We start from the raw sequence: 26372 nt of genomic DNA on the forward strand, positions 1-26372 counted from the left end.
TAGTTTCATGTCTATTAACTTTTTGGTGATGTGTCCTGAAGCATTACTCTCAGGTTCCAGTGTCTTCTCTGCCATCTGGAGACTGGGGGGACCAGTTTTGGAGAGCTCACTCTCATCACTCTTCTGAACAAGGGCATTCTTCCCTTGTTGATCTTTTCTCTTTACATTGAAGCTTTTTTCTGATGTTTAAATCTCTGTGACCCAAAAGACTGTGAAGTCCTTGAAGATAGAAGCAAGAAGACCAGTTTGAGGACAATTGCCCATGAATAAGATAAAAAGCAAACTGCAAAACAAAATCTATTCTTCTGGGTCTTACCAGTATCTAGCTCCACGCTTGACACATGCAAATGCCCAGTGATCTTTTCTCCCCTGGAATGCATGTGAGGTGAGGCAGTTCCTTCTGTGATTTTTACTGTAGGAGACATGAGGCCAACTGTTTGCTGCCAGCCTAGCTATGGAGGTGGTACAGGGGCCAGCCAGGAGCTATGGACAGATGCAGATAGTCACCATCCTTTCTTGCTGAACCACACCTGGCTGTCTCTTCTATGAGCTGCATGACCCTGAACAAGGCCTCATATGGGAGAGATTTAGGGGTGCTGTCTCTTTGCTTGGCTCTTTTCAGTGATAGGTTTGTGTATCTTGAATTTAGTGACCATTGGAATGATCACCATATGAGGGTCATTTTAGATATGACCTTGTCATCTAAGACACTCTGGGGGGGGGGGGGAAAGGATGTAAACAACTCACAAGCTGAATTTTGTGGCTTTTGTGGATATATTTGTATTTTTTAAAAGTAGAAAGTCTACAGCCCTAACATACTCAAAATGATATTCTTTGCTTCTTTTGACCACAAAAGCCACAAGTCTGCATCATTGCCAGGAGGCTGTGATGGGGAGATTATGATCTTCCTATTGATCTTTTTTTTTCTTCTTCTTTTTTTGGTGTTGGGGATGGAACCCAGGGCCTTGTGCATGCCAGGCAAATGCTCTACCACTGAGCTATGTACCCAATCCCCTATTTATCTTTTCTAAAAGCAAGCAATAGCCAGGCATGGTGGTACACACCTGTAGTCCCAGCAACCCAGGAAGCTGGGGCAGGAGGATTGCAAGTTCAAGGTCAGCCTAGGCAACTTAGTGAGATTCTATCTCAAGATATTAAAAAAAAAAAAAAAGACTGGGATGTATATCAGAGGTAAGTGCTTGCCTGGTGTGTGCGAGGCCCTAGGTTCAATCCCCAGAATCACAAACAAAAACAAAAAGCTGAACTTTTGTGTTGGTTTAATGTGTGTGTTGGTCAGGCTCCTCAACTCTTGCAGAAGGATTACCTTATCCACAGCTTGTCTTCTTCACTGGCAACATGAGATACCTGAGTGTTACCCCAGATGCCCTCATCTCTGATTTTTCCCACTTGATCCATTTTTTTAATGCTTCTTGGTGCATTTTTTTCCAATATGGATTGTGTCTGGTGGGCTCTTGTTTTTTTCACAGCAATTTGGAAAGTATTTGTTCTATCTTGAATTCTGCCTACTGCGCCTCATAGTTTTTCTTAAGATTGTCCTTAAGACATAATTTCATTGATCTTTGAATGCACTGGGATTTTCTTTATGATTATTTGTGTACATGCTCCCTGGTAGCTCAGTGGCTTTTATTTCCCCCTGCCCAGACTGTCTTGTACAGTGAGGCACATTGTAAAATGCAGGCTCCCTGATCCCCGATCAGCATCTTTTTTCACTGAGCTGGGAATAAATGCATTTTGCATTGTGATATGGACATGAGGTTTTAGGGGCCAGGGAGAGAATATGGTATGAATACTGATAGATATTGGATATGAGGTGTCCCCCAGAAGCTCCTGTTATTGCAGGAATATTCAGAGGTAAAATGATGATATTATGAAAGCTGTAACCTATTCAGCCCATCCTAGTTTGAATGGACTGATAGACGGTAACTGTAGGCAGGTGGGGAATGCTGGAGAAGGTGGGTCACTGGGGGCATCCCTGGGAGGTTGCATCTTCAGCTTGGCCCTTCCAGCCCCCTTCTGCCTCCTGACCCCACCATGAACTGAGCAGTTTCCTCCACTGGGCCCTTCCCGCATGATATGCTGCCTCCAGAGCAGATTCTGCCATCTGTGGGCTGAGTCCTCTGAAATCCTGAGCCCGCAATAAATTTTTCCTCCTCTAAGTTATGTTGGGTACTTTGATACAATGCAAAAAGCTGACTAAAATGTGATATCTGAGCAGAAACCAGTTTCCTATTCTGACATACACTAAATATGTGAGATTTTTCACTTTGCCTACTGGAAGTTATTGGGAAATAACCTTTTTTTTTTTTTTTTTTTTTTTTTTTTTGCTTACATTGTCCAACTAGCTATGTCAGTGGTCTTGAATAGAAAAAAAAATAAGGAGAAGCTGTATGAACTGTCTAGCTTTGACTTTCATAATGCTTAACTTACGAGCATTTGGAGGATCTTTATTTGCCTCTGGAGTGGAAATCAGTCATTTCTCTTAAGTGGCAGAGGAACACAAGGAACAAGTCAGGGTCTTTTTGGAAATCTCAAAATAAATATCCTCTGGTGAGGTCTAAGTCTTAACAATAAAAGTGGTAATTATTTGCCATTAGTCTTGTTCTGGTATCCAGACTGGGGTCATTAAAATGAGTGGCACAGCCACCCACATGACTGGTATTAGCTCCTGTATATAGACATAACCTTGAAGGATTGGAAGATGGGTTTAAATTTCCCTATGTTTTGTATAAAACATCCGTCATACTGTGAATTACAAAAGTGATGAGGTCTTGGATAAAACCTCACTTATTTTTATTAGATGCATCTCTCAGCATCTGGTAGCATCTAGTGCTCGGTATATACCTGATGAATAAATAAATGAATGGTTGGGATACAGTACATGACAGTTTGACTTATAAATAAACAAGATCAAGTTACTTGGTTTATGGAAGACGATAATTTCGCTATCTCAATTTTCAGTGCATATTGGATTGCCCAACTTCTGGCACTGTGAGTAGTGAGAGGTGAGCTCTCCAGGAATGATGAGCGGTTGAGTATTTACTATTTTGTCTGTGTGGTTAGTGTTGCCTGAGAACATTTTTTATTAGTAAAATTTCTGAAAGATATCTTTTCTGACTTTTTTCTAAGTTTAAAATATACATTTCCAAATCTGCAAGTACCCAAGGCCTCTCTTGTACTCATAGAATGATAAAAAACTAGAGATCTGGGGAGGGAGTGGTCTCTGGCTTACTCTCCATTACCTGTGTATTCTCTTGAGCCACATTAGCTGTTGAATAGCTCCTCTTTAGCCAGCAGGTGAATTCTAGAAATTTCAAGGGCTTTGCCCACTGCACATTGAATAGTCCAACTGAACCTTGATGTATTTTTATTTTTTAAAAAACAATAAAGATATCTTTTTGAAATTAGCAGAATTTTCTGCCCTAGCCTGGAGTCATTATCTTTGGGGCACCTATCAAGGGATGATTGACACACTTAGGAGCCAGGCCTTTTGATTTGGACAATTCTTAGTGGCAGGCCAAATCCTTGAAACTTCAGCAATGTACAGTTGAAGCAATAAGTGATTGGTGCTGAGTGTGTAGAAACCACTTTCCATGTCTGTTTTTGGAACCTTGTTACAGTCTGTTTAAATGTAGTTTCTTCCCAAATAGGTTTGTAATGGTTATTTTCTGAATAGCTTGGATTGCAACTGAAGAGAAATGCAGCTCTTAAAAAAAAAAAAAAAAAAGATTCTATTAGAGGGGAAAAAGTTGTATCTAATTCTGTGTGATGGTTGCTATGGTGATGATTGAATGTAAATTTCAGTTTATGTAAAACCCTGCTAAGACTTTGATTGGCGACCAAGGCGAGGCTTGGTGTCAGTTGGGCAAAATGGCAAGAAAAAGCACCTATTAACGGGGCAAAAAAAAGAAAGGGGGGGGTCATACAGCTCCATCCCCATTCGGGTATCATGTCTGCACAGACTGATCCCGTCATGGGAAGACAGTGCAAAACAGAGAAGGGAATGGAAAAAAGCGGCGCCTTTTCTCCCTTGACAGTTTCTTCCTTGAGGAAATTGGAGAAGGGACTTTCAGAGGCAAGGCAGTTCTCGCAAAGGTGATGTCCCATGTGCCGAGACCCATTTTTTCCGTAGGCATTTGGTTTGTGGGTAAAGGAGATTCAAGCATGGGATGTAGAAGCAGTGGCGAGTGGTCTTTGCAGACCCTCCAGCCCTTGAGTACCTGCTCTTGCTGCAAGAAGACGGAAGCCAGTGGGTGGGCCAGTAGCATCCTCACCGCACAGCTTCAGGCTCTAGAATGAAAAATCCACGCAGAGAATAGACTTCTAAGGTTAAGCAGTTTAATCTAAGGAGGAACGGTTAAGGACCAAGAATAACTTATCTAATTATGCAAGTTGTTTGTCTCACTCTTACTCTTTAGCCCCATTGACTTAATTCTTTAGTATTTATATGTTGCTTTATAGTACATCCTTGTGTGTGTGTGTGTGTGTGTGTGCACATCCATATCTATATAGTATATGAAAAGAACATATATAGAACATATAAGTATATTCGTGAGTGTGTATTTTTTAAAGATGGTAAAAGGGAGAAAAATAGACATTGCTTTCCATTAACCACATCTATAAAAACTGGAGTCTTTAAGTCCCTGGGAAAAAAGACTGCCCACCTGGCTAAGCATAGACCAGGATAATGAAGAGAGACATAACCGATCTATGATATGGGTACTCAGGATAACTTTCAGAGTCCCCAAAATGCAGTGCCACTGCCTGTGTCCCAAGGAAAATTGGAAGCTGTGGGTTTGCCTTCTGATAACCTGCTGGCTCTCTTCCTTTAACCTCTGCCATCCTGGCTCATCTCCTGCAGGAGTCCCCAACTGAACACCTTCCTTTCCAGCACCACCCACTGGGACTGTGAAACACCTCTTTTTGTTCACCTAAAACAAACGTTGGTCCAGTTTCCAGAATGATCTTTCTTGTCAGCATTCTCCCAAACCAGTCAAAATCTTCTTTCCACCGAGAATGATTTCAGTATAGTTTCAGGTCATCAGATTGTTCAGCCGTCCTGGAAGTAATATCCAGAGGAAAACCAGAAGCTCTGGTCTTACACTTTGTGTCCAGTCTTTCTCTGTCTTTGAAGGCAAACACAGAAGTCAGACGTCACGCTTGTTATGGTCTGAATTGTCCCCTTCACATGCATATGCTGAAGTCACAACACTCAAAGTGTGACTGTGTTTGGGGACAGCATTCCATTCTGGGTGCCCCCAGGAAACTGACCAACTCTAGAATACATTAGAGAAGACATCGAGGAAGGAGGGAAACCTTGTCTGAGCTATTTTATGAAGAGGGGTATGGCTGTGTTCTGAGTTGCAGGGTGACTCTGTTCAGGTGGAAGCCCTGGGTGGGAGAAATGGGGCCACCAGGGTGGAAGTTCCAGCATCCTTTCCACCCTGGCTGGTTATGGAGTCAGTGGCTGCCCCCCAGGACTATTACTGTGCAGGTGACCTAGGCTGGCGCAGTCAGGGTGGAGGGACAATTTCCTATTCCATGCTTGTGGGAGTATTTTTCTCTTTTTCCTCTGTTGTGTGAAGAAAGCCTGCAGGTGCCACAGACATCTGGCTGCCCGCCTGAGAACGGAGCTCATGCTGGAGAAGAGGGAAGAGAAAAATAGAAGGAACCTGGGGCCTTGGTGATGGTTCAGGGGAACCCTTACCACCCCAAGCCCTAGTTTAGAATAGAGAATGCCAGACTCCATTCTAGGAGGTGAACTTCTTCAATGTGTAAGATATCTTGAGTGGGTTTTCCTTTACTTGCAGAAGAACCACTTTAACAGATTGGAATCTTAAGGGTTGGAATGAACTTCCAGAGACTGCAAAATGCCCATTGGTAGGGTAGACCCTTTTCTCAAAGGGCACCCTTGAAACTGTCATATTCAAATAGACGTTGGCCATGATTTTAAAAAATCCTTTATTGAGTGTGATTTTGCTCTAAATGATTCTCTCCAGCCTGATCATCGAAGATGAAAAATAATTCTCACTAAGGTGTGAATGACGGTGAGGCTGAACCTCTCTGCAGAACATTTGCATTAACCCCAGCATGATCATTCAGATGAAGCTTTTATTAGTAGAATGTGGAGGTGGGGGAGGTTTTTATGCCTGAGAACTTTCCAGGTGCTCCATGCTTACTGTGTATGAGTAGGCCACTCTGCTCTTCCTGTTCAGGGGTCTGTGTCTGGTGCTCCTACTTTTGGAAGGTTTCTGAACCCTGACCAAAGAGGAAATAAACTGTAATGTGACTTCTGGGTTGACAATACATGACGCAAAAAGGACTGCAGTATCATAGGGAGGTAAAGTGGAAAAGACCAAGGTCCTGTGGCCAGTGGGCACAGAGGCTGAAGGGAGTGGCAGACAGGTGGACAAAGGTCTCACGAATTCCAGGGGAAGCAGTATTTTTTTTTAATTAAACCTAGAGTCCATGTTCCCTCTGACACATCTCTTTCCAGATCCTATCTTATAAAAGTAATATTTTTCACTTTAAAATATAAATTCTAATATCAGCTATGCTTTTAAATGCTGCAGACTTTCTCCTCATTCATTATATTGGCAAGATCTTTGGAAATATCTCCCCTCTGAGATGAGAACCATAGTGGGTAGATGTTTCTGATCCTGATTCCGGCACTGATCAGGTTCCTGGTGGTTCTTATGATTATGATAAAACAATGGTAGAAACTATACTTTGTCCTCATGCCTGTGACCCCGAACAGGAACATGTGTTCTCTCACTTCACATCTTGAACTACACACAACCCAGCTGGGCTCCGGAGAGAGACGTTTGCAGAAGGTCAAAGGGCTGCGTTTTTGTGCTCAGTGAGAACATAGTCAGCAAGGCTGATGGACTCCCAGAGCGTTGGCTGGACAGGGCCTCAGATCAAATTGATTTGTTCACCTTAGAGGAGGACAAGGGCTCTGCCAGGGGAAGTGACTCACCAAGGCCAAGTGGTTAATGGTGGTTAGTGCAGAGCTGACCTTGTGGTAAGAGTGTGAGAAGCCCAGGTTTTGCTTTGGGGTATCATTTCTTAAAGAATTTGCATTTACAAAGAAACTAAGCATGGTTGGTTTTTCCATTATGAGAGAGAGAAATGCAAACAGGAGACAAAGAAAGGTGTTGTGACCAGCCCAACTACTAAGTTTATAAATATTGCTCTGTCATGGGTGCGGGAGGTGGCTTAGCCAGTGTTTCTCCCTGAGGCTGCAATTCTGTCTTGCAGACACGAGGTACATCAGGTGCCAGGTTAGCCCAGCACTTCCCTGGTTCTGGCTTGGAGGACCAGAGGAGAAAAGAAGCCGCATCCAGAGCTGAACCATGCTAGGGTTGCAGGCCATGCAGCAGGTGGTCAGCCTGTTCTGCTGCTCTAGGGAGTGGCCTCTTCTTTCCTCACATGGGAAGACCTGGCTGGGCCTGGTTGGGAGGGCTCAACTAGTCCTTCATGTTGTGCCCTCTGCTGCCTAACCTCAGGCTGAGATAAGGAGGATCCAGCTCCATCACCCAAACTTAAAACTCCCTGGAAAAGTCTTTGTGAAGTGGAGGTCATTATTCTGGAAGGTGCAGTTGGGTCAGCTTTGTTAAGCTGTTAATCATTAAACAAAATCAATGTCTTTTTTAAGTTTAATTTGGCTACTTTGGGTTAGAAAAACTGAAGGTCGTTCCTCTAAAGATAAAACCCAGGAAGTTTCAGTGTGTGTTTTTGGTGACACTCTGGGAAATGGGGACTGGAAAAAAAGCAGTGGTAGAAGAGGCAAGTGCAGTGTGGGGGCTCTTTCCTGGTCAGATCTTGGTCATTACTGTCACCAAGGCACAAGGAGAAGCAAGGTTGGCAGAGGCCTGAGCCAATTCAACTGGGGCCATGAAACCTCTAAGGACTTCAGGCCCTCGCCAACCCAACAAGGGGATACTGTGTGACTCCAGTAAACTGCAGGGGCCAGAGCCAGCAGTATTCAGGTGGTGAAAGCTGGCCATGTTTAAAACAAACCATAACAACAAGCCAATTAAGGTTGACAGAGATCAAGGTAAGCAAGGAGTCCCCAAACAGGTACTCATAACATACACAGCAGGACTGAGCCTTGTCTTGCAAGCCCCAGGAATGATCCTGTCTGGTGGGAAGGTTTCCTAACCATGTTTTCTTTTAAAGACAGAAAGTGGTTTCAAAGCCGGCAGGGGACAGACTGGGGACATTGCAGATGAACCACAAGCAAGCAAAAGAGAGGAGATTGTAACTATAGGTAGATTCTGGCACAGTACAACCCATCCTGGTGGCCCTTCCAGGAAACAGCCGAACTGGGAAAGTCCCTCTGACCTTTCATTTGTAGACAAACTGGTTTGGTTGTTTGAACTGCCAAACCTATGGTTTTAGGCTATGTACCATGTCCCTGTGATGGCCTCATAAAGCTCCAAAACAAGTGCGCAACAATGGGGCTCTTCTTGGGTCCTAATGGTTAATGGAAGTACTTCATTAATAATAATGATCAGAGAAATAGCAGCTGCCTCTTACTGAGCACTTACTACTGGCAGCCACAGTGCTCAATGTTAATAATTCCGAGAGGTAGGAATTAGAGTCTCCATCATATAAATAAGGAAAATGAGGCTCTAAGAGGGTGAGTAACTTGTTCAAAGTAACCAGCTGGTAAGAGGCAGAGTGAATCCTGATTGTTTAGATCCTAAAGCCATGCTCTTAGGTACTGCCATGTATATGGCAGACATGAGAATGTGTCTCCGAGACCTCCGGCTGCCAGGAGTTGCCCCGGGACCCACTGCCTCACTCCACATCCATTCTGGAGTTTGAGAAAGCGGTCCTTGCTTCTCATGGGCTGCTCCAGCAGGCCCTCTCCTGAAACACTCAGGACTCCAATGGCCAGAGCCAGTTTGATGATTTCCTGGTCGATTTGCAGAACTTTCCTTAGCCTGCTCTGTGGTCTAGGACACTTCCCCTCAGCCCTCCTTCCCCATCTTGTTCTCTTGGGCTCAGATGGTCTCCAGGTTCTCCCAGCTTCTCTCCCCATTTTCTATTCCAGGTACTTCGCATAATTCATTCTCATAGGCTTAAATCTCATTTCAGCCTTTGTTCCAAGTCTTCTGGAACCATGGGGTACCAGGTGAATTTTCAGGGCAGTGTGGTTTGGCCTGTAGCACAAACTGGGAGTTATAAAGTCTCCTAATTCTCTTTCAATTCCATGCTAAAAGCCTCCATGCACAAGGCTGTGGAGTGGTCCTCCCCAAGATGGAGGCGGTGTTTTCCCTGCTAGTAATTTAGGTGGTTGGTCTTATCTCATCCATTGATTCATCCATTCATGCAAGAAGCATTTATGGGTTTCTTGCTATATTGTAGGCTCTGGGGATACAAAGATGAATGAACATCAGGGAATCTGCTCTCCAAGAAACCACAGTCTAGTAGAAGAACAATTTGGCCAACAGATAAACAACATTAATTGCTTTAACTTTGTCTAGCGCTTTTCAATTTTTAGAGGGATTCTGCATGTTTATCATTTAATCCCGATAAGCCTGTGCAACAGGCCAGGCGGGTAAAAATATTCTCATTTTAAAGGAGAGGAAATTGATGCTTGGGAAGTTCACAATTATCCAGTAAATGGCAGAAACGGAATTGAATCCAGTTTTCTGTGGCTTGGATGAATCTCTCAGTAACTTCATTTATGATGCTAGGAAATATTACAGAAGGTGTTCAGATCCTTGGCCTCGGTAGCCCAGGTTTTATCATCAGACCAGTCAGCAATGCCTGGGTTAAAAGAGTTTTAATGTTGAGCTTAATCATTGAAACAGAAGTGCCAGTTTGTCACTTCATGTTTCCTTAAGTCCCTCACCAAGGAGTATCATGCCACATCCGACTTGACCAGGCCTGGAAGCCAACACAGCGCTTTTCTGGAGAGGAGTGAAAGAGAGTACTGCCCCGAAAGTGGAAAGTGAAACAGACCAGCCACTTTCCTGGTTTCGGCTGGTCAGGAGACTTAGGGTCAGTAGCGGAGGAGAAAGTAAACACCCTGGGAGCCATTTGGAGAAGTTGGAGGATTGGGTTGGAGAGCTACAGAAGGAATGAGATTTTCTTCTGAATTTCCTACCTTGGTTTTGTTATCACCGGATGCCTTCAAGCCTCCCAGTTCTTGGCTGGGTTGAAAAATAAACCATATTTACGTGGCCTGCCCTCAAACAAAGCCCATTTGTCTGTCCTTACACCTGCAAATCCAGACATCATTGTCTGTTTGGATTAGAATTGATTCCTGAATCAGGAAACCAACCAGAGCCTGTTAAAAAGACCAGTTATTAATGGCCTCATTACAAGCCTGCATTGTGCCATTCGAGACAAATTTACATAGAGAGAGGAAGCACATTTATAAGTGTCGGAAACAGATGAAGAAAGAGGAAACCTTTCACGGGGGCCGTGGCACCTCCTGCTTTGTTAGCAACACTGGGGTTTCCTGAATAAGCAAACAGGGGCCTGCAAGCCTCCAGAGCAGGTGCTCCATGGCTGGGCTTTCTCCCAGCACCGGCCGTTGGGACAGTGCCTCTTAAGGACTTTGATGAACTCGACCAGGGAAGCTTTCCTGGGCGCCTGTGGTTGCCTGGGGTTGGCCGAAGTAGCCCCAGAAATTCTGAGTCCAGGACAGAAGTGGCTCTGGTGTCCTGTTTGCCATGGTGGGGAAGCAGATTTCCCCTCAGCCCTTTCTAGGCTTCTCTCCCGGAATCTGTGGTTAGGAAGCAGCCCACCCAGCAGGATCGTTCCCCCAAAGGTGGGTTAGCTACCCCATTTGCTAACCAGGTCTGGGGTCAAGAACCCTGGTTTCTAAATGTCTACCTACCATTCCACTAACAGCGGAGGGGCCAGGGCCAGTCAGTTCCCATTCCCCTGCCTTCCTGGTTCCACCTGGTAAATGGAGATAGTCGCCTTTGTCACATGAACCTAGGGATCCTGAAAGGAACAACAGAGAACAAATTAAGAAGTTCTGAAGCTCTGGGTAGAGAGAAACTCCAGATAACCCTTTGCTCTTGGGTGACGGGGGAGCAACTTGATTACTACTCAGGAGGTTGGAGGGCTCTAGCCAAGCCCCAGCCGAGAGAGGGCAGGGAGAGCCACAGCAGACTTTATCCCCAGTGGACAAGGGGGAGCACACTCTACTGGTTGTCATGGCAGCCTCAGCTGCAGTGCTATTTTTGTTCAAGCTGAAGAGCAGGTAGGGTGGGTTGGGGAGGGGAAGGGAAGAGCTGTCATCCTCTGCTTCAAAACAAAACAAAACAAAAAACCCTAACACTGAACAGTTCATTTAGAATGGCGGAGCTGGGTAAAGGTCATAGAGGCCTGATGAACTCTCACCTTCTGTCCTGCCCCCTTTATCCTGAAACTTAAGACCTTGAGGAGGGCCAGGTGAATTACCTGGTGAATGCAGAACAAAAGGTTCTTTGTTCATGTGAACTGGAAAAAACGTGGATGGATGGACTGCAGATTCTTGACCAACACCTGCCCGGGGCTGCGGGTCCATCATGTGTTGTAAAGCCAGAGCACCTCAGGAATCTGCAGCTGGCACAGAACACCTGGATGGCAAGGCAGATTGGATGTGATAGGTGAGTCAGCCCCAGTGCCAAAAGCCAGCAGCACCCTGCGGGCCTCTGGAAGTCAGCACAGGACTGCAGGAGTGGCTCCCTTCTCTCTTCCTCCCCCTCCTTTCTCCTTGCTTCTGAGGAGGCAGAGTGGCCACCAGGAGTTTACTTAAGTCTGAACTGGGAATGTGTCCTAAGGATTCTGCCTTATGTTTTTGGCATCCTGAAGTTGTTGAGGATGATGAAGATAATGAGAACGATGGCTGATATCACTGCATTAGAGTAAACTACTCTAATGCCACTAAATTATCACCTCCTCCCTTCCTTGACATTCATGCCAGTAAGTTATTTGGTGGGTCAGAGCCTGGCAATTTCACTGACTCTTTTCCCTTCAGTTTGATGACTGTATGTGACTTTGGGGACATCAGGTGACTTGGCAGGCTGGGTGTACTTGTTACTCTGTTTTAGAGCTTGGTACGTGAAAGGGGTTAGTTGGACAGGAAATTCAATGCCCCTTAACCAAAGTGGGGTGAACAAGGGCGGAGGATGAACTGTGGGTGATGACTGAAATGGAAAAGAAGTCTTGCTGCTTGCCAGGAAGCCAGGGGAGGCAGGGGTGTTGAAACCCAAGATCTGAACCCCACCATCACAAGCTGTTCCCCTCCACCTGGTGTTACCTGCATCTATTTACAGTGTAGCAAAGGATCCTTCATTTGTGGACTGGGCCAGACTCGAAGTCTCCCTTTTTACTTTCTAAGGACACAACAGTAGGCAGGACATGAATTTCTAAACCACTAGCCAATACAAACAAGACGAACATGGTGCAAACAGGAGAAATGTTTATGGTCTAATTAAGACTCATTTTCTAAGCATTTTATAAACCAGGCTTGTGGTACATTTTCAGACATCAGTTAATTATAGTATCTCTCTTGTTCCTGAAAGCAGATAGAGCAGGATGTTGGCTTGGTAACACTTTGGTCACCACCAGTTCATGTTGTTTTAAAGGCAGAGCTTGCTCAGGGTGTGATGGGGTGGTCAGCCGCTCCTCAGTTCTAACGAGACTTTGCAAAAGAGCTGATATGCTCTGCTGGAGTGCCTAGAATTATTTTGAAACTGAATCTTCAATCTGTATTTGACACAATTTCCTTTTCTCATGAAGTCCTTTTGCTGACAGGTCTTCAATATGGAGACCCACCCCCCATTTGCATGACTTTCCAGGGTCCTCTCAGACACCCAAGCTCCCTTCCCCTCTGACACAGCATCCTCCAGTTGATACACCATTATATGGCTCCCCAAATCCCCAGGGCATCATAGACTGTCATGTCTTTAACCATGGTTTGCCCCTGTCAGGGAAGTCCTTCCAGCTCTTCCCAATGGTGGTCTCCCCAATACCAGAAGGGACAGAAATTTTCTCACTCTCATCTTTCTTGGGGGGCTTGGGATAGACTTTGAATATTTGTTATTCATTGATGGGCAATGAGTGTTAGAGGAATAAGAGCATGAATGATAAATTATTTTATTAATTTAAATAGAAAATATCATACCTTTCTATTTCAGTTTGATGCCCAGCATCAAATTGCTCTTTGACTTAAGGTAACCAGGCATGTCCTCTTTATCCGCCACAGTTTTTCCTCAGCTTTTTCAAACTTCTGTCATATTTTTCATGTGGCCACACTTTTCAGAACACTTAGGGTCATCCATTCACCTAGTTTAGTTATATTTATAGTCTCATCGTACAGATTTGTGTTTGATGATAAGGTATTACGTGTTCTCTCCATTTCTCCTGTTGGAACCCCATCTTCCCAATTCAGTTAAGTTCTTTATGGAACAAGATTAGGGAGGTTTCATTCCTGGGATTCCCCCAGGGCTGGTGCTGGAGCTTGATGGATGTATGTATTTATTATGTGGTGTTCATCATGTGATTAGGAGACGTAAAAAGCTTAGATGTTAGAACATTTTACTCAGGACTTTGAGAAATCCCTGTCTCGGTATCTTGTCTTTGTTTAGGTAGTTACGGTTGAGCATCCGAACAGCTGAGAAACCTCATTCTGAGTAGAAAAGCCCCCAGAAGTTTCTCTCTGAATCCCTGACCCATCTGCGTGGGTCCCATGGCTAAATTTGGGTTCCAGACTTGGGATGCAGACACAGAAGGAACATAACCCTCTCTTCCGGGGACCCCAAAACTTAGGCTGCTTGGCTACTTATTTCTTCTGTATTCTTCCAAGGAATCTTTGCGTCTTCTCCACTCCTTTCATCAGCCACACTGGAAACCTTGGGTGTGAACTGGTAACCCCCTCAGGCTTCATCTAGCATGAACACACATGTTGCCTGCTGGATGGCCGTTTCAGTTCCATTCCTGCTTTGACTAGATTCAGATTCCTTCTGTGTTCATTTTCTTTTTCCTTATCATCTGCAATTTAGAGAAAGTAATTCAATATGCTTACACTACAGGTTTTGACCCGTCTTTCCATCTTTGCTTGTCTAAATGGAAGCAGTTCAGCAAAATGCAACTTTCCCCAATCTTCAGTCATTTGGCAACCAACAACATGGTTTGGGGCTCATTTTTGTACCATAATCCTATTATTTTTTAAAAAAACAGATATAATTCATGTACCATACATTTCCTTAATTAAGGTGTATAATTCAGGAACTGGGGATATAGCTCAGTGATAAAAACATTTGCCTAGTGGGTCCTGGGTTTGTTTCCCAGACTACAAAAAACAAAGTATATATTTCTGGTGTACTATGTTGGTAATTTTTTAAAATTGTGGTAAAATATATGTAACGCAGTATTTGTCATTTAAACCAATTTTGAGTCTAATATTTCACGGCATTGATTACATTTACAATATTGTGCCACCATCACCACATCTACCTGCAAAGTTTTCTCATTCTACTATTAACTTAATATTCTATTAACTTAATAATCTAAGTGCATTTACTGTAAAAGGAAACTGCCCCTGTAATTGAAAAAAATCAGCATTTCTCAATGCAGTTAGGAGGTGATTATAACATTTAGACAATAAAAACTGAACATTGGTATTACATTCTACAAGATCTGGATGTTTACAGAGGCTACGGACTCAAGGCCTTCTTCCCACCATCAAGTTGTCTTATTGTAAGTGGGACTGAAAGAATGGAAAGGATTGCTGTCTTAATATGAAGGCCAGTGTAGTTGATCATTTGTTGTCCACTGAAGACTCCTCCTTGTAGCATCTGAGTGTGTGGCTCATGATGGGCAGACCCCTGGCAGATGGATAGAAATGTGCATTTGGGGCTTAAATTTCCATACAGCACGCACTGCGTGACTTGGACAACTTCATTAGATTTCATCTGTGAAATGGGTAGAATCATACCAATCTCCTATGGATAAAGTGGAATCATCTATACTGTGCTTTGAATGGTCCCTGGCATAACATAAACATGCAATGAGTGGCAATTGTGGTTGTTTTCAGGAACAGTATTTGTTTATACCTTCTCCAAGACTAAGCATTACCTTAAAGAGAAGTCAGCCTGTGTATTTCAGAAACAGCTCTCAAGATCAGCAGAGCCATTCTCCCCTACCTCTGCCTTCAGGAGTGCCTGCAGAGAAGCAGTGCCCTGAAGTACGAGAGGCAGTAAGCTTCATTGGAAAATAAGGGGGTGCAGCTGTGGGTCAGAGGCTGCTAGGGCACTCGGGACCCTGCCTGGCATTAAGCGTGTCTTGACTTACACCCCATACTTGGAATGTGCCCATTCGCCCTGGTGCTGGGTCATAACCCACCTAAGCACAGCAGCAGTGGCAGAACCAGGCAGCAGGCCTCGGTGGCAGTGAAAGCTTCCTTTGTGCAGAGTCACCAGCCCAGACCAGGAACAGCAAGTGACTCTACCTTCCACTGCCAGGACCACATCCAGAGAGGAGGCAGGGGAGAGGCCAGAGGTGCCCCCGGGGTGCGATATGGGTTCTGGGTCTGCCCCTTGCCTGTTGCTTGACTCAACTTAGCTATTTCATTCCTTCCAGGCCCAGAACTTCTATCTATAAGATGAGAACAGGTTAGTGACTCTTGTCTGACCACGTATTTGGGAGGATCCAGGGAGATGGAGAGTATGGAGCAGTCATCACAGTATTCAGCACGTGGCCACTTTCTTTGTTCCCATGATTAGTAATAATAATGTGTCACCAGCCCTCCTGACTCATAGGGGCTGCTGCATGTGGCTTAGGGGTGGAGTATGTGCATGTGCTGGTTACATTAAAATCATTGTTTCCAAACCTGAACAGTGTGTAGCCTCTCATAAAGGAAAAAACAACAACAACAACAACAAAAAAAACCCATTACGAACCTCTCGTGTTGACAGATTAATTATTTTGATGTTGTTTAGACAAGTATCAACATATTTAGTTCCTTCTGCTTACTGTTCTTTCCCAACTCTAAAAGCAAAGCAGGTAAACAAGACAAATACAGGCATAAAATAAATAAAAGGCAATGGGGTACGTTCGTTTTGTTGAAGACAGGGCTGGTTTTCTTGAGCAGTGTTGTGGGCTTGTGCTTCTGGGGGAGGGGGGCTGTCGCAGCTTTCTTGTGGCATTTCCAGATCTTGGATCTCTCGCCACATTTCTCTATTTAAAGTAGTTCGCAGGGAAACCTTGTGTTCACTAGCAGAATGCCTCATTTACGTATCATCCTGCCCCTTCTCCTTTCCTCACCAGACGTCAGCCTTTAGCGTAGCATGATCTAGACACAAAGTGGTTGCAAAGACACACACAAAGATGGGATTCCAAAATTCTGATTGTAACGTGACAGTCGTGCAGGCAATCTGAAACACTCTCGGGTTGCTTAGTGCCTCGCTTTTGTTGAGGCTGGCTTTGAACTCTTGATCCTCCTGCTTCAGCCTCCCTAGCCACTGGGATTACAGACATGCGCCATCACACCTGGCTTATTTCAAATGTTTAACTAATTTGAAATTTGCCATTGAATTTTTTTTTGGGGGGGTACTCTTAAAAAATGCATTTTTAAGGCATTATCGAGATGAAGAGCCCAAACACAAATCCCTTTGAAGAATATATCTGAGGACTTGGGTCAGTCACTCGTTTGAGAAATAGTGATCCACATGTGAACAGATCCCCAGAACATTTGAGGCAGCCTCCAAGATTCGAACCCAATATCAAAAAAGAGAAATAGGCAAAACTAAGGAAGTGGAAAGAGTGTAAAAGAGGTTAAGAACTGAATTTGTCACTGAGCTGCCTGGCAGCAAGGGCAAGAGATGAAACATGCCATGTTAGCTTATTCTTATTGTCTTATAAGAGAAAGCAAGTGAATTCTCTGCCATTGAATTCAGGTATTTGTCATTTGGCCCCTTTATAGATTTGGGAGCACTGGATGCCCGAAGAGGTCTTTCTGTATTTTCTCCAGCAGTTCTCTAGACCTGATAGGAGCCCAGTAGATTCTGTTATATTTTAAGGCAGCAAAGTTACTGTTGGCATCTTACTAACATTTTTACACTGTGGAGGAGCCATTGCGATTTCCAGGGTGGCTTCACTCAAAGCATTTAGTATTTGAGTCACTGGCAGCAAAGATGGTATTGTCTTCAAAGGGTGGGGTAGGATGCAAGAGGGGTCTCCTCCACATTCAAGTGGGAAAGTTTGGGATCATCTGCTCTGTCAGGTGGGTTTCAATGGTGCTCATGTCCGCATTGGCTTTTCCTCCAAAGGAAGCTTTTCATCTGCTGAACTGTTCGGACCCTGGCCCCTCGAGACACCTGGCTTCTCTGTAGTAAGAGGCCACAGTGACTTGTCAGCTGGCGGCGCCATCATCATCACTCTATGGAGTGAATGACATCCTGACTTCCTGAAACGAGTGAGCCGCTGGTAGCTATCTAAAGTGATTCCCTGAGTGGACCCGCTGGAAGGAAGTGTTTACATGGCCCAGCTGAACACTGGGGAGTAGCTGCCAAGTGCCGCACTATTAGGATCAATCTCATTTATGTCAAGCTGGGCTCTGCAGGCACAGTGATTAGCCCAGGGATTCAGTTGTTACTTTTCTCATCACCCCACCCCCACGATCAAAGCAAGGCTTTCTCACTGTGGAAAATATGAGAAATGCACAAAAGGTGGGAAGGAGGGAAAATAGGAGGCAGGAGGAAAGGAGTCATGCAGAATCCAGCCACACAATTTCTTCTGACCTTTTAAAATGCATTTTGGAAACACAGTTGAAATCCTGAGGTATAGGAGATATATGATTTTATATTCTGATTTTTTTTTTTGCTTTATATGTTGCAAGCTTTTACCTGTGTCACTTGAAACTCTACAAAAAGAATGTGTTTAATGTTTTTCCAGACAGGCTGCTTTGAGTTTTTTCACTGTTGCAAAGGCATCCTTAGTTTATTATCTTTGACTACACTTTGCACAGTTATTCTCCTTCTTAAGAGAGAGTTCTGGAAGTAGAATTATGTGACAAAAAAGTATAGACATTCTAAAGCATTTCTGTCCTGTGGGTTGGATGCATGGCTTTCCGGAAAGCTTACCCTTGCTCAGTATCAAGCCAGAGCATCTGCCCCATGGTGACCTTCAAGCAGCACAAGGAGCAAACCTGGATCTGTTTTGTAATTTGAAGAGATAAAAGAACAATGCATTATTTTTATTTGCATCTTGGTGATGATGAGTGAGAATGAGTGATATTTTATTTTACTTTATTTTTTTGAATTGGGGAGAGAATTTATACATTTTTTTTCCTTTGGGGAATTACCTACTTCCTGGTTATTGGGTGTTTAAAGAGATTCTTATGACCTCCTCTAACGTGAAAGAGATTAGCCCCATGTCATATTTATTTCAAAAAAATTTTTTTTTTTGGTACAGAGGATTGAACTTGGGGGCACTTGATCACTGAGCCACATACCCAGCCCTATTTTGTATTTTATTTAGAGACAGGGTCTCTAAGCGAGTTGCTTAGTGCCTCACTTTTGCTGAGGCTGGCTTTGAACTCTTGATCCTCCTCCTTCAGCCTCCCTAGCCACTGGGATTACAGACATGCCCCATCACACCTGGCTTGTTTCAAATGTTTAACTAGTTTGAAATTTGCCTTTGGGTTTTTTTTAGGGTAACACCTTTATTGAGATAAAATTCATAGACCATACAATTCACCCATCTAAAGTATACAGTTCAGGGCTGGGGCTATAGCTCAGTTGATAGAGTGCTTGCCTTGCATGCACAAGGCCCTGGGTTCAATCCCCAGCACCAAAAAACAAAACAAAACAAAAAAACCAGTTCAGTGTTTCTTTTTTTAATATATGTACAGATTTGTGCAATGATCACTACAATCCAGTCTCAGTACTTTATTTCTTTTTATTGATGAATAATATTTAGTTGTATGGATATACCACATTTTGCTTATCTGTTCATTGATTGATGGATGTTTGGATTTTTTTCCATCTGTATTGTTTGTTTACCAAGTTTTAAATTCATATCTTCAAGTCTGTGGCTTATTTAGATGGTGATTTCTTTAGTTGTTTGATTAACAAAGCTTCTCCCAAATCAATGACAACATATTTCCCTTCTAATTTTATCCTTTTAATTTTTAAAAATTGTTTTATTTTTGTTTCACATTTCAATTGACAATCCACCTAAATTTCATTTTGGAGTTATGAGAATTAGGAAAAGTTTAAATAATATTCCATGGTCCCCCATCTGCCCCAGGAGCTGATAATTTCCAGGTGTGTCTGCAGAGTTATCTTCTCACTGACCATTTCCGTTTTTTTTTTTTTTGTACTGATTTATTTTTTAAAAGACTTCATTTTGAGGTTCACAGCAAAATCAAGTGGAAGGGACAGAGGTTTCGCACACACTCCCTGCCCCTGCATATACGCAGCATCCCATGCTGACAGCATCCAACCCCAGAAAGGCAACTTGTTACAATAGATGAGCCTCTTGGACCCATCCACATCCTTCGGGGTCCAAGGCTTATACTAGAGCTCCCTTTCAGTGTCTATATTCTGTGTGTTTGGATAGATGTGTAATGTCATGTATCCATCTCAAAATATCATGCAGAGTATTTTCTGTGCCTAAAAATCCTCTGTGCTCTGCCTGTTCACCTCTTCCTCCTTCCCGACCTGGCAACCACTGATCTTTTTATTGTCTTCATTTTGCATTTTTGTAGAACGTCATATAGCTGGTGTCACATGGCATGTCACTTTCTAATCCTTCTTTCATTTATTAATGTGCATTTAAGCTTCCTCCAGGTCTGTTGAGGAAACTGCTTGAGGGGCTCATCCTTTTGAGTGCTGAGTAATAGTGCATCGTTTGGTTGTACAGTAGTTTATTTGTCCATTCACACACTGAAGGACATCTTGGTTGCTTCCAGGATTTGGCATTTATGAATAAAGGTGCTGTAAACATCTGTGTGTAGGTTTGTGTGTAAGTTTTTAACTGACTTGGGTAAACCAAGGGGCGTAATTGCTGGATTGAATGATAAAAATATACTTAGTCTTGTAGGAAATTGCCAAACAGTCTTTCTGAAGTGGCTGTATCACTTTGCAATCGCCCCAGCAATGAAAGAAAGTCTCTGGTATTCCATGTCCTTGTCAGCATTTGGTGTTATCAGTGTTCTGAATTTTGGCCATTCTGCTGAATATGTATTGGTATGATGTCATAGACTTTTTTTGAGGAGGGGTATTGGGGATGAACCCAAAGGCATTTTACCATGAAGCTACGTCCCCAGCGTCACCCCCTTCCCCACCCCGCCCCCTGCTTTTAAAAATCTTTTAGTTGTAGATGGATACGATACTTCTATTTTATTTATTTATTTTTGTGTGGTGCTGAGGATCGAGCCCAGTGCCTCACATGTGCTAGGCAAGTGCTCTGCCACTGCACTACAGCCCCAGCTCCCCCAGTCCCCCCCCCTTTTTTTTTTTAACTTGGAGACAGGGTCTCACTAAGTAGCTTAGTAATTTGCTTGCTAAGTAATTTGCTTGCTTAGTAATGAGCTTGCTAATTTGCTGAGGCTGGCCCTGAACTTTCAATCCTCCTGCCTCAGCCTCTGCATCACTGGGATTACAGGTATGCCTCACTGTGCCCAGCACACTGTTTTTTTGGTTTTGTTTTGTTTTGGCAGGGGATGGGGTACTAAGGATTGAACTCAGAGGCACTTGAGCACTGAGCCACATCCCTGGTCCTATTTTGTATTTTATTTAGAGACAGTGCCTCACTGAGTTGCTTAGCAGTATATGGATGTTTTAACTTGCATTTCCCTGATGACCCAATATGTGGAGCATCTTTTTGTGCACTTATTTGCCATGCCTCACATGTCTATATGCCCCTGCTCACTTTCTCTGAACCTGTGCATGCCCTAATTTTCCAGGACAGGTGTTGGCTATGGTATTGATCTGGAACCCCGTTAGACTGACCTAAGGTTTTTTTGAAAATGATTGCTTCTCACTGTGGCTTCCAGAGGGGGTGGGGGACATTGGCCAAACTTGACTCTGAGGTCTCATGACTTTTTGGGCAACACAGGTTTCACTCTGTGTTCCAAGAATGACCTTTAAGTAGTATCACCAGCTGGTGAGCTGGCGATATGAACTGGGTTCAAAGGGGTGGCTGTATCAATAATCAATAAAACGTTGAAGAAACCACGCAGCACACGAACATAAGTTTCTAAGGCAGGACAGCTAGGCTCGTTAACCCCAAGGGTCAGCTCCAGTGCTGGAAGGAGCAAAAGAGAGGGAGCACATCCTGAACCCTGGTATTTGTTGGGGAGAAAGACATTCGAGAAAGTTCCACCCAAATAAGGCAAGGGATTGGATTTGGGAGGGTGGAGTCTTGCTTGGTGAGGTCTTGTGATCAGCAGATTGACTGACATGTTGGAAAGCCACACCCACCTCAGGTGCTGTGTGGGATCAAAGGCAGAGAGAGAGAAAAGGACACATAGGTCGCACAGCCCAGTCAGGCAGCAACGTCAGGCCAGTCCCCTCATACGCTCAAATGTGCATAGCTCATACACACAGCCATGGCTGGATCTCGACAAAGTAGGCAGTTCCTTTTTGACTCCTCTTCTCACAACCATTTGACTTTGCAGAAGGCCTCGGTGAAGCTTCTGGAAACATGCTGATAGAGCCTAGACTTGACCTTCCCCTCCACTTTTGCTGTCACCCTACTTTGGGGCCGATATGGTGGTTGACTTTTCCCCACTGGATCCTCTTTCATAACTTCCTGAGTTATTCCCTTCAGCTTAAATTTGCCTTTTCCTATGCGGTAATAATTGGGGTTCTTGTGGGGTGGAACACGCCCACTAGTTCTTTCTTCTGTTCCCATTCAGTGGTGTCCTCTGTTCTGTAGATTCTGGCTGTGACTCAGTCACTGACACAGAGCCTGAGGACGAGAAGGTCCTTCCCTACTTGAAGCAGCAGAACTTGCCAGCGGAGACTTCACCTGGGAACCTGATGGTGGTGCAGCCGGACCGCATTCGCTGTGGGGTAGGCACTCCTGGGGGCCTGGGAGATCCATGTCAGAACGTGGGCTTTTCAAATGGATGCTTTTGTTATGGTAAAGGGAGGAAGTCTCATGTTGCACCTCAGTATAATCTCAGCCTTCCCTTGGGATTTCCCTTGGGACCCCCATGACCTAGGCTTTGGACACGTCTTGACCTGTAAGTCAACGAGGAATGTATGTATCATCCATGTAAAACTTCCATTTTATGGGTCATTTACATAGAACATGCAGGACACCAGTAAATATGAATACTTTCAGATATTGTGCTGTCCTTGGAGTTAGAGGCCTGTGTCTGTTCCTGCTGGTCTGGCACTGGACCAGGAGGTGGGGCGTGCTGAGAGCTTGCTTTTTTGGTCACCTGGCCACTGGTCTGGCCCAATAGACTGCCTTAAAGCTTGATGGATGAAACTCAACAGCCAATACTGCTTGATAAAAAGATTGGATAAATGCCTTAGTATCATGTGATTGGCATATATTAGTGCAGAGCATATATTAACAGGTGACTCAACTGTGACGGCCTAACAGCTGAGCCACTCCGTTCGTCAACAGATGAGCAATGAACATGGTAGTGATAGTTTTCATTATCTTTCTATTCTTGATGGAAAATATGTAGCTTTCTTCCTTTCTTTTTTTGCAGTGCTGGGAATCAAACCCAGGGCAGGCCTTATGCATGCTGGGCCAGCACTCTACCTCTGAGCTACCTCCCCAGTCCCCAAAATGTGTAGCATTTATGACAGTTTGGGGCAGTGAAATGCATTCTTCATGGTTTTATGCTCATGGCTAAGCTTGCCACTGTGGTCTCCTTGAGATGGCAGGGTGTGAAAGTCTTGGCGATAGGATACATAGGCACCAGCTTCCTTGCACTTGGGAGTGGGTTTCTGTGCAGCCATAGCCCCGAGACAGTGGGCCAGGGTTCCTTCTGTGGAGTAATAACAAACTGCTCCTTTGGACTCGGTTGGGTGTTTGACTCATAGACATGTTTGGTTTGAACTTCACAGTGTTTTTAAAATTAGCCATAATAATCTGTGCTTCAAGCTTCCTTTGAATCAGAAGCGGGTAATATTAGCCCTGCGGTGACCAGCTGGGGCTGAGCAGCCTTTGCGTGGGATGTGCATCCTCTGGCTGGTGCCTACCACTTCCTATTCATTATACTAACTTCACTCCCTTCCCCTACTGACTGGACCTGGCTGGGCATTTTAGTTTCAGTTTCCCATACTGCTTCCTGACGTCACAGGGTCATGGGGAAGGGTGCATGTGGGTGCCTGGGTGTGTCTGGAACTCAAGCACGTTTCCCTTCCCTTGCCTCTCTGATTTTCTGGGTTCTCATTGCTTTTCCCATCTGGGCTGCCTATGATCTCAGGACTCTATTTGTTGCATTCTCTAGGTCTCTGGGTCCACGGGTGGATGGGTCTTGACTATCAACAGGACGGACACACATTATCTTTGGCTTCTTACTTCTGTGGGGTAAGGTGCATGTAGGACAGGGCTCAGCCTGCAGCAGGAGTAACCACAACCACAGTGTGTGTGTGTGTGTGTGTGTGTGTGTGTGTATGTGTACGCATGCATGCTTAGCCTTCACACCTAGAATTTGCCCCTTCCTCCATCTGCTCTGAAATCCAAGCTTGCTGTACTTTTCTTGTGGCCCTTGTCAGGAAGGTCTACATAAGGACCTTATGGCAGGACCTTAGAATGAACATTTGGATTAGCTGTGACCAGAAATTTCTTTTTCCCCCAATTATTTTGGAGCCTAATCTTACCAGATCAGTCTGAAGAGAGCATTTTCCAGTTTAACCAGCACAGTTAAAAATATATATATATACAGCTTGAGTATCCCCTAATCTAAGATGTTATGGATAGAAATATCTTGTATTTCAAATTTTTTTGGATTTTGGATTATTTGTAGATACATAGTAAAATATGTGAGGAAGGGCACCAAGTCTAAAAATAAAATCCATTTATTTTATTCATCATGAACATTCATTGGACATCACATGGACGTTCATTCATCCTGTGTATACACATAGGCTGAAGGTAATTTTATATAATACTTTCAGTGTAGCTGTGTTTAGGCTGCATCCTGTCATGTGAAGTCAGGCGAGGAATTTTCCACTTGTGGCCCCATGTTGGTGCTCCAAAAACTTTCAGATTTTGAAGCATTTCATATTTTGGATTTTTTGTGTTAGGGATGCTCAACCCTTAATTCCTTTTGGCAGGCTCAGTGTGAGATTTTTTTTTTCATTTGTCCTTTTTAGTTATACATGGTAGTAGAATGTATTTTGATAGATCATACCTACATGGAGTATGACTTCCCATTCTTGTGGTTGTACATGGTGTGGGGTTTCACTGGCGGTGTATTCATATATAAACATAGGAAATTAATGTCCGATTCATTCTACTCCCTTTCCCCTTCCCATCTCCCCTCCCTTCCCTTCCTCCCCCCACCCCAATCTGGTGAACTGCCACCCCTCCCTCCCCCCAGCCTATTCTGAGTCAGAATCAGTGTGAGATCTTACCACAAAGTAAAAAATAGCTGTTTAAGTTGCTTGATACCTTGGAAAAATTACTGCCCCCCGCATCTTCTGCCATCCGCCAATGAGTTATTTTTGGCCCTCTAGGAACAGCATGAGGAGCAGAGCCCTGTCCAGGCCAGGGCCTCTCACCCCTCAAGGTGCAGAGGAGTCACCTGAGCATCTTGTTAAAATGCAGACTCTTGGTCAGTGGTCCAGGAGGGACCTGGCAGTCTGCTTTTCTACCTAGCTTCAGGGGTGCCAATGCTGCTGGTCCCTTGGCTGTATTTGGAATAATAAGACTAGTTTAGAACAGCGCTTCTCAAACTTCCATGGGGAAGAACTTTCTTTAAAAAAAAAAAAATCCAATTTTGCAACTATTCAGTTATTTTCTAAAAACAATAATAAAAGAATCCTATAAAATGAAATTAAAAGACAATGATGTACAAGCTCCAGTCTTTAAAAATTTATTATTACATTGAACAGACATAAAATAACTCCATAAAATTGTTATAAGGGGTTATAAATGTTTACTGTTGTCTTTGGCAACTTGTCTTATTGGGACAGTATCCCAGACTTCCCTGCCTGGCCCTGGACTGCTGAGCCCATGGTGCTCTGGAGCACCCTCACCAGAGAGAGCTGGGACTCAGGGAGCTAGGGAGACCCTCAGCCCAGCACCCTAAGGGACCCAGGAGGGAGAGGGGACCATGACCTGTCTCCCATTCCAGGCAGAAACCACTGTCTACGTCATTGTGAGATGTAAGTTGGATGAGAAGGTGGCAACAGAAGCAGAATTTTCTCCTGAGGATTCTCCGTCCATAAGGGTGGAAGCCACTCTGGAGAATGAGTACACGGTGTCCGTGAAGGCTCCCCGTAAGTAGCCCCAAGGTGACAGGTCAACAGTGCTTAACTGGCTTCTGAAATATTAACACTCTCCAGCTTATTTGCTGTTCCAGCACCCACAGGGACAATGGCACTTTGAATAAATAATTTCACATGTTTTTAAAAAGCAGTCCATTGTTTTAATTTGCATTTCCTTGATTACTAATGAAGCTGAATATTTTTCCATGTCCTCTATTTGCAAGCATTTCCTCTTTTGTGAATTGAATCTTTGTGGTTGGTGTATTTTTAGTTTTTTTTCTTTCCCCTCAAAACCCCTTCCGGTCCCACCAGCCCAGAGTGGCAGGAACAGTGTCACCTCCCAGGATCCTCCACCTTCTGCAACCACTAGCTTTTGTATCAAGTGCCTCAAACCCAGCTTTTCTTCCTGGTCATTGGGGCACTAGGTCTACAGTAGGAAGTAAAACAGACGAAAATCCTTCCAAATTTAAATCGCATACCCAGTGAGGACATTTGCTCTGACGCAGCCCTACCACTTTGGGCCTACTCCTTTTCCACTTCCACCCTTCCCCCGGTTCCCCTCCCCAGCTGGCCTCTGAGATCTTTCTCCCAACCCCCAATTAGTATTTTCACCATTCGGTGAAGCATCCTCTATCTGTAGGCTTTTCCCTGGATCCTTGTTCTCCCTGGGCATTTTCACAGTAACTTTTCCTCTGTTTAGACCTTTCATCGGGGAACGTTTGTCTGAAGATATATTCTGGGGACTTAGTGGTGTGTGAAACTATTATAAGCTATTATACTGACATGGAAGAAATTGGGAATTTATTGTCCAATGCTGCAAATCCTGTGGAGTTCATGTGTCAGGTAAGGACAGGAAGCCTGAGCTTTCTTGGGCGTGTAATTTCTGCTTATGGTTTTTTAGCCTCTTATCTGCTGAGCAGGAGATAAAAATCTGAC

The 26372-nt window shown here is 44.1% G+C and overlaps 1 protein-coding gene across 4 annotated transcripts in view; it reads left to right on the top strand.

Moving 5' to 3' along the window:
- Nucleotides 1–26372, top strand: part of Pik3ap1 (phosphoinositide-3-kinase adaptor protein 1) — a 116484-nt gene that overhangs the window by 32572 nt on the left and 57540 nt on the right. For all 4 annotated transcript variants that reach the window (XM_078033644.1, XM_078033554.1, XM_078033685.1 and 1 more), the window contains exons 3-5: nt 21916–22052; nt 25304–25448; nt 26137–26279. In XM_078033644.1, the coding sequence (XP_077889770.1) occupies nt 21916–22052; nt 25304–25448; nt 26137–26279 (425 nt within the window). The remainder of the gene's footprint in view (nt 1–21915; nt 22053–25303; nt 25449–26136; nt 26280–26372) is intronic.

This window comes from Ictidomys tridecemlineatus, chromosome 1, assembly GCF_052094955.1.
Source record: "Ictidomys tridecemlineatus isolate mIctTri1 chromosome 1, mIctTri1.hap1, whole genome shotgun sequence".
Lineage (NCBI taxonomy): Eukaryota > Metazoa > Chordata > Mammalia > Rodentia > Sciuridae > Ictidomys > Ictidomys tridecemlineatus.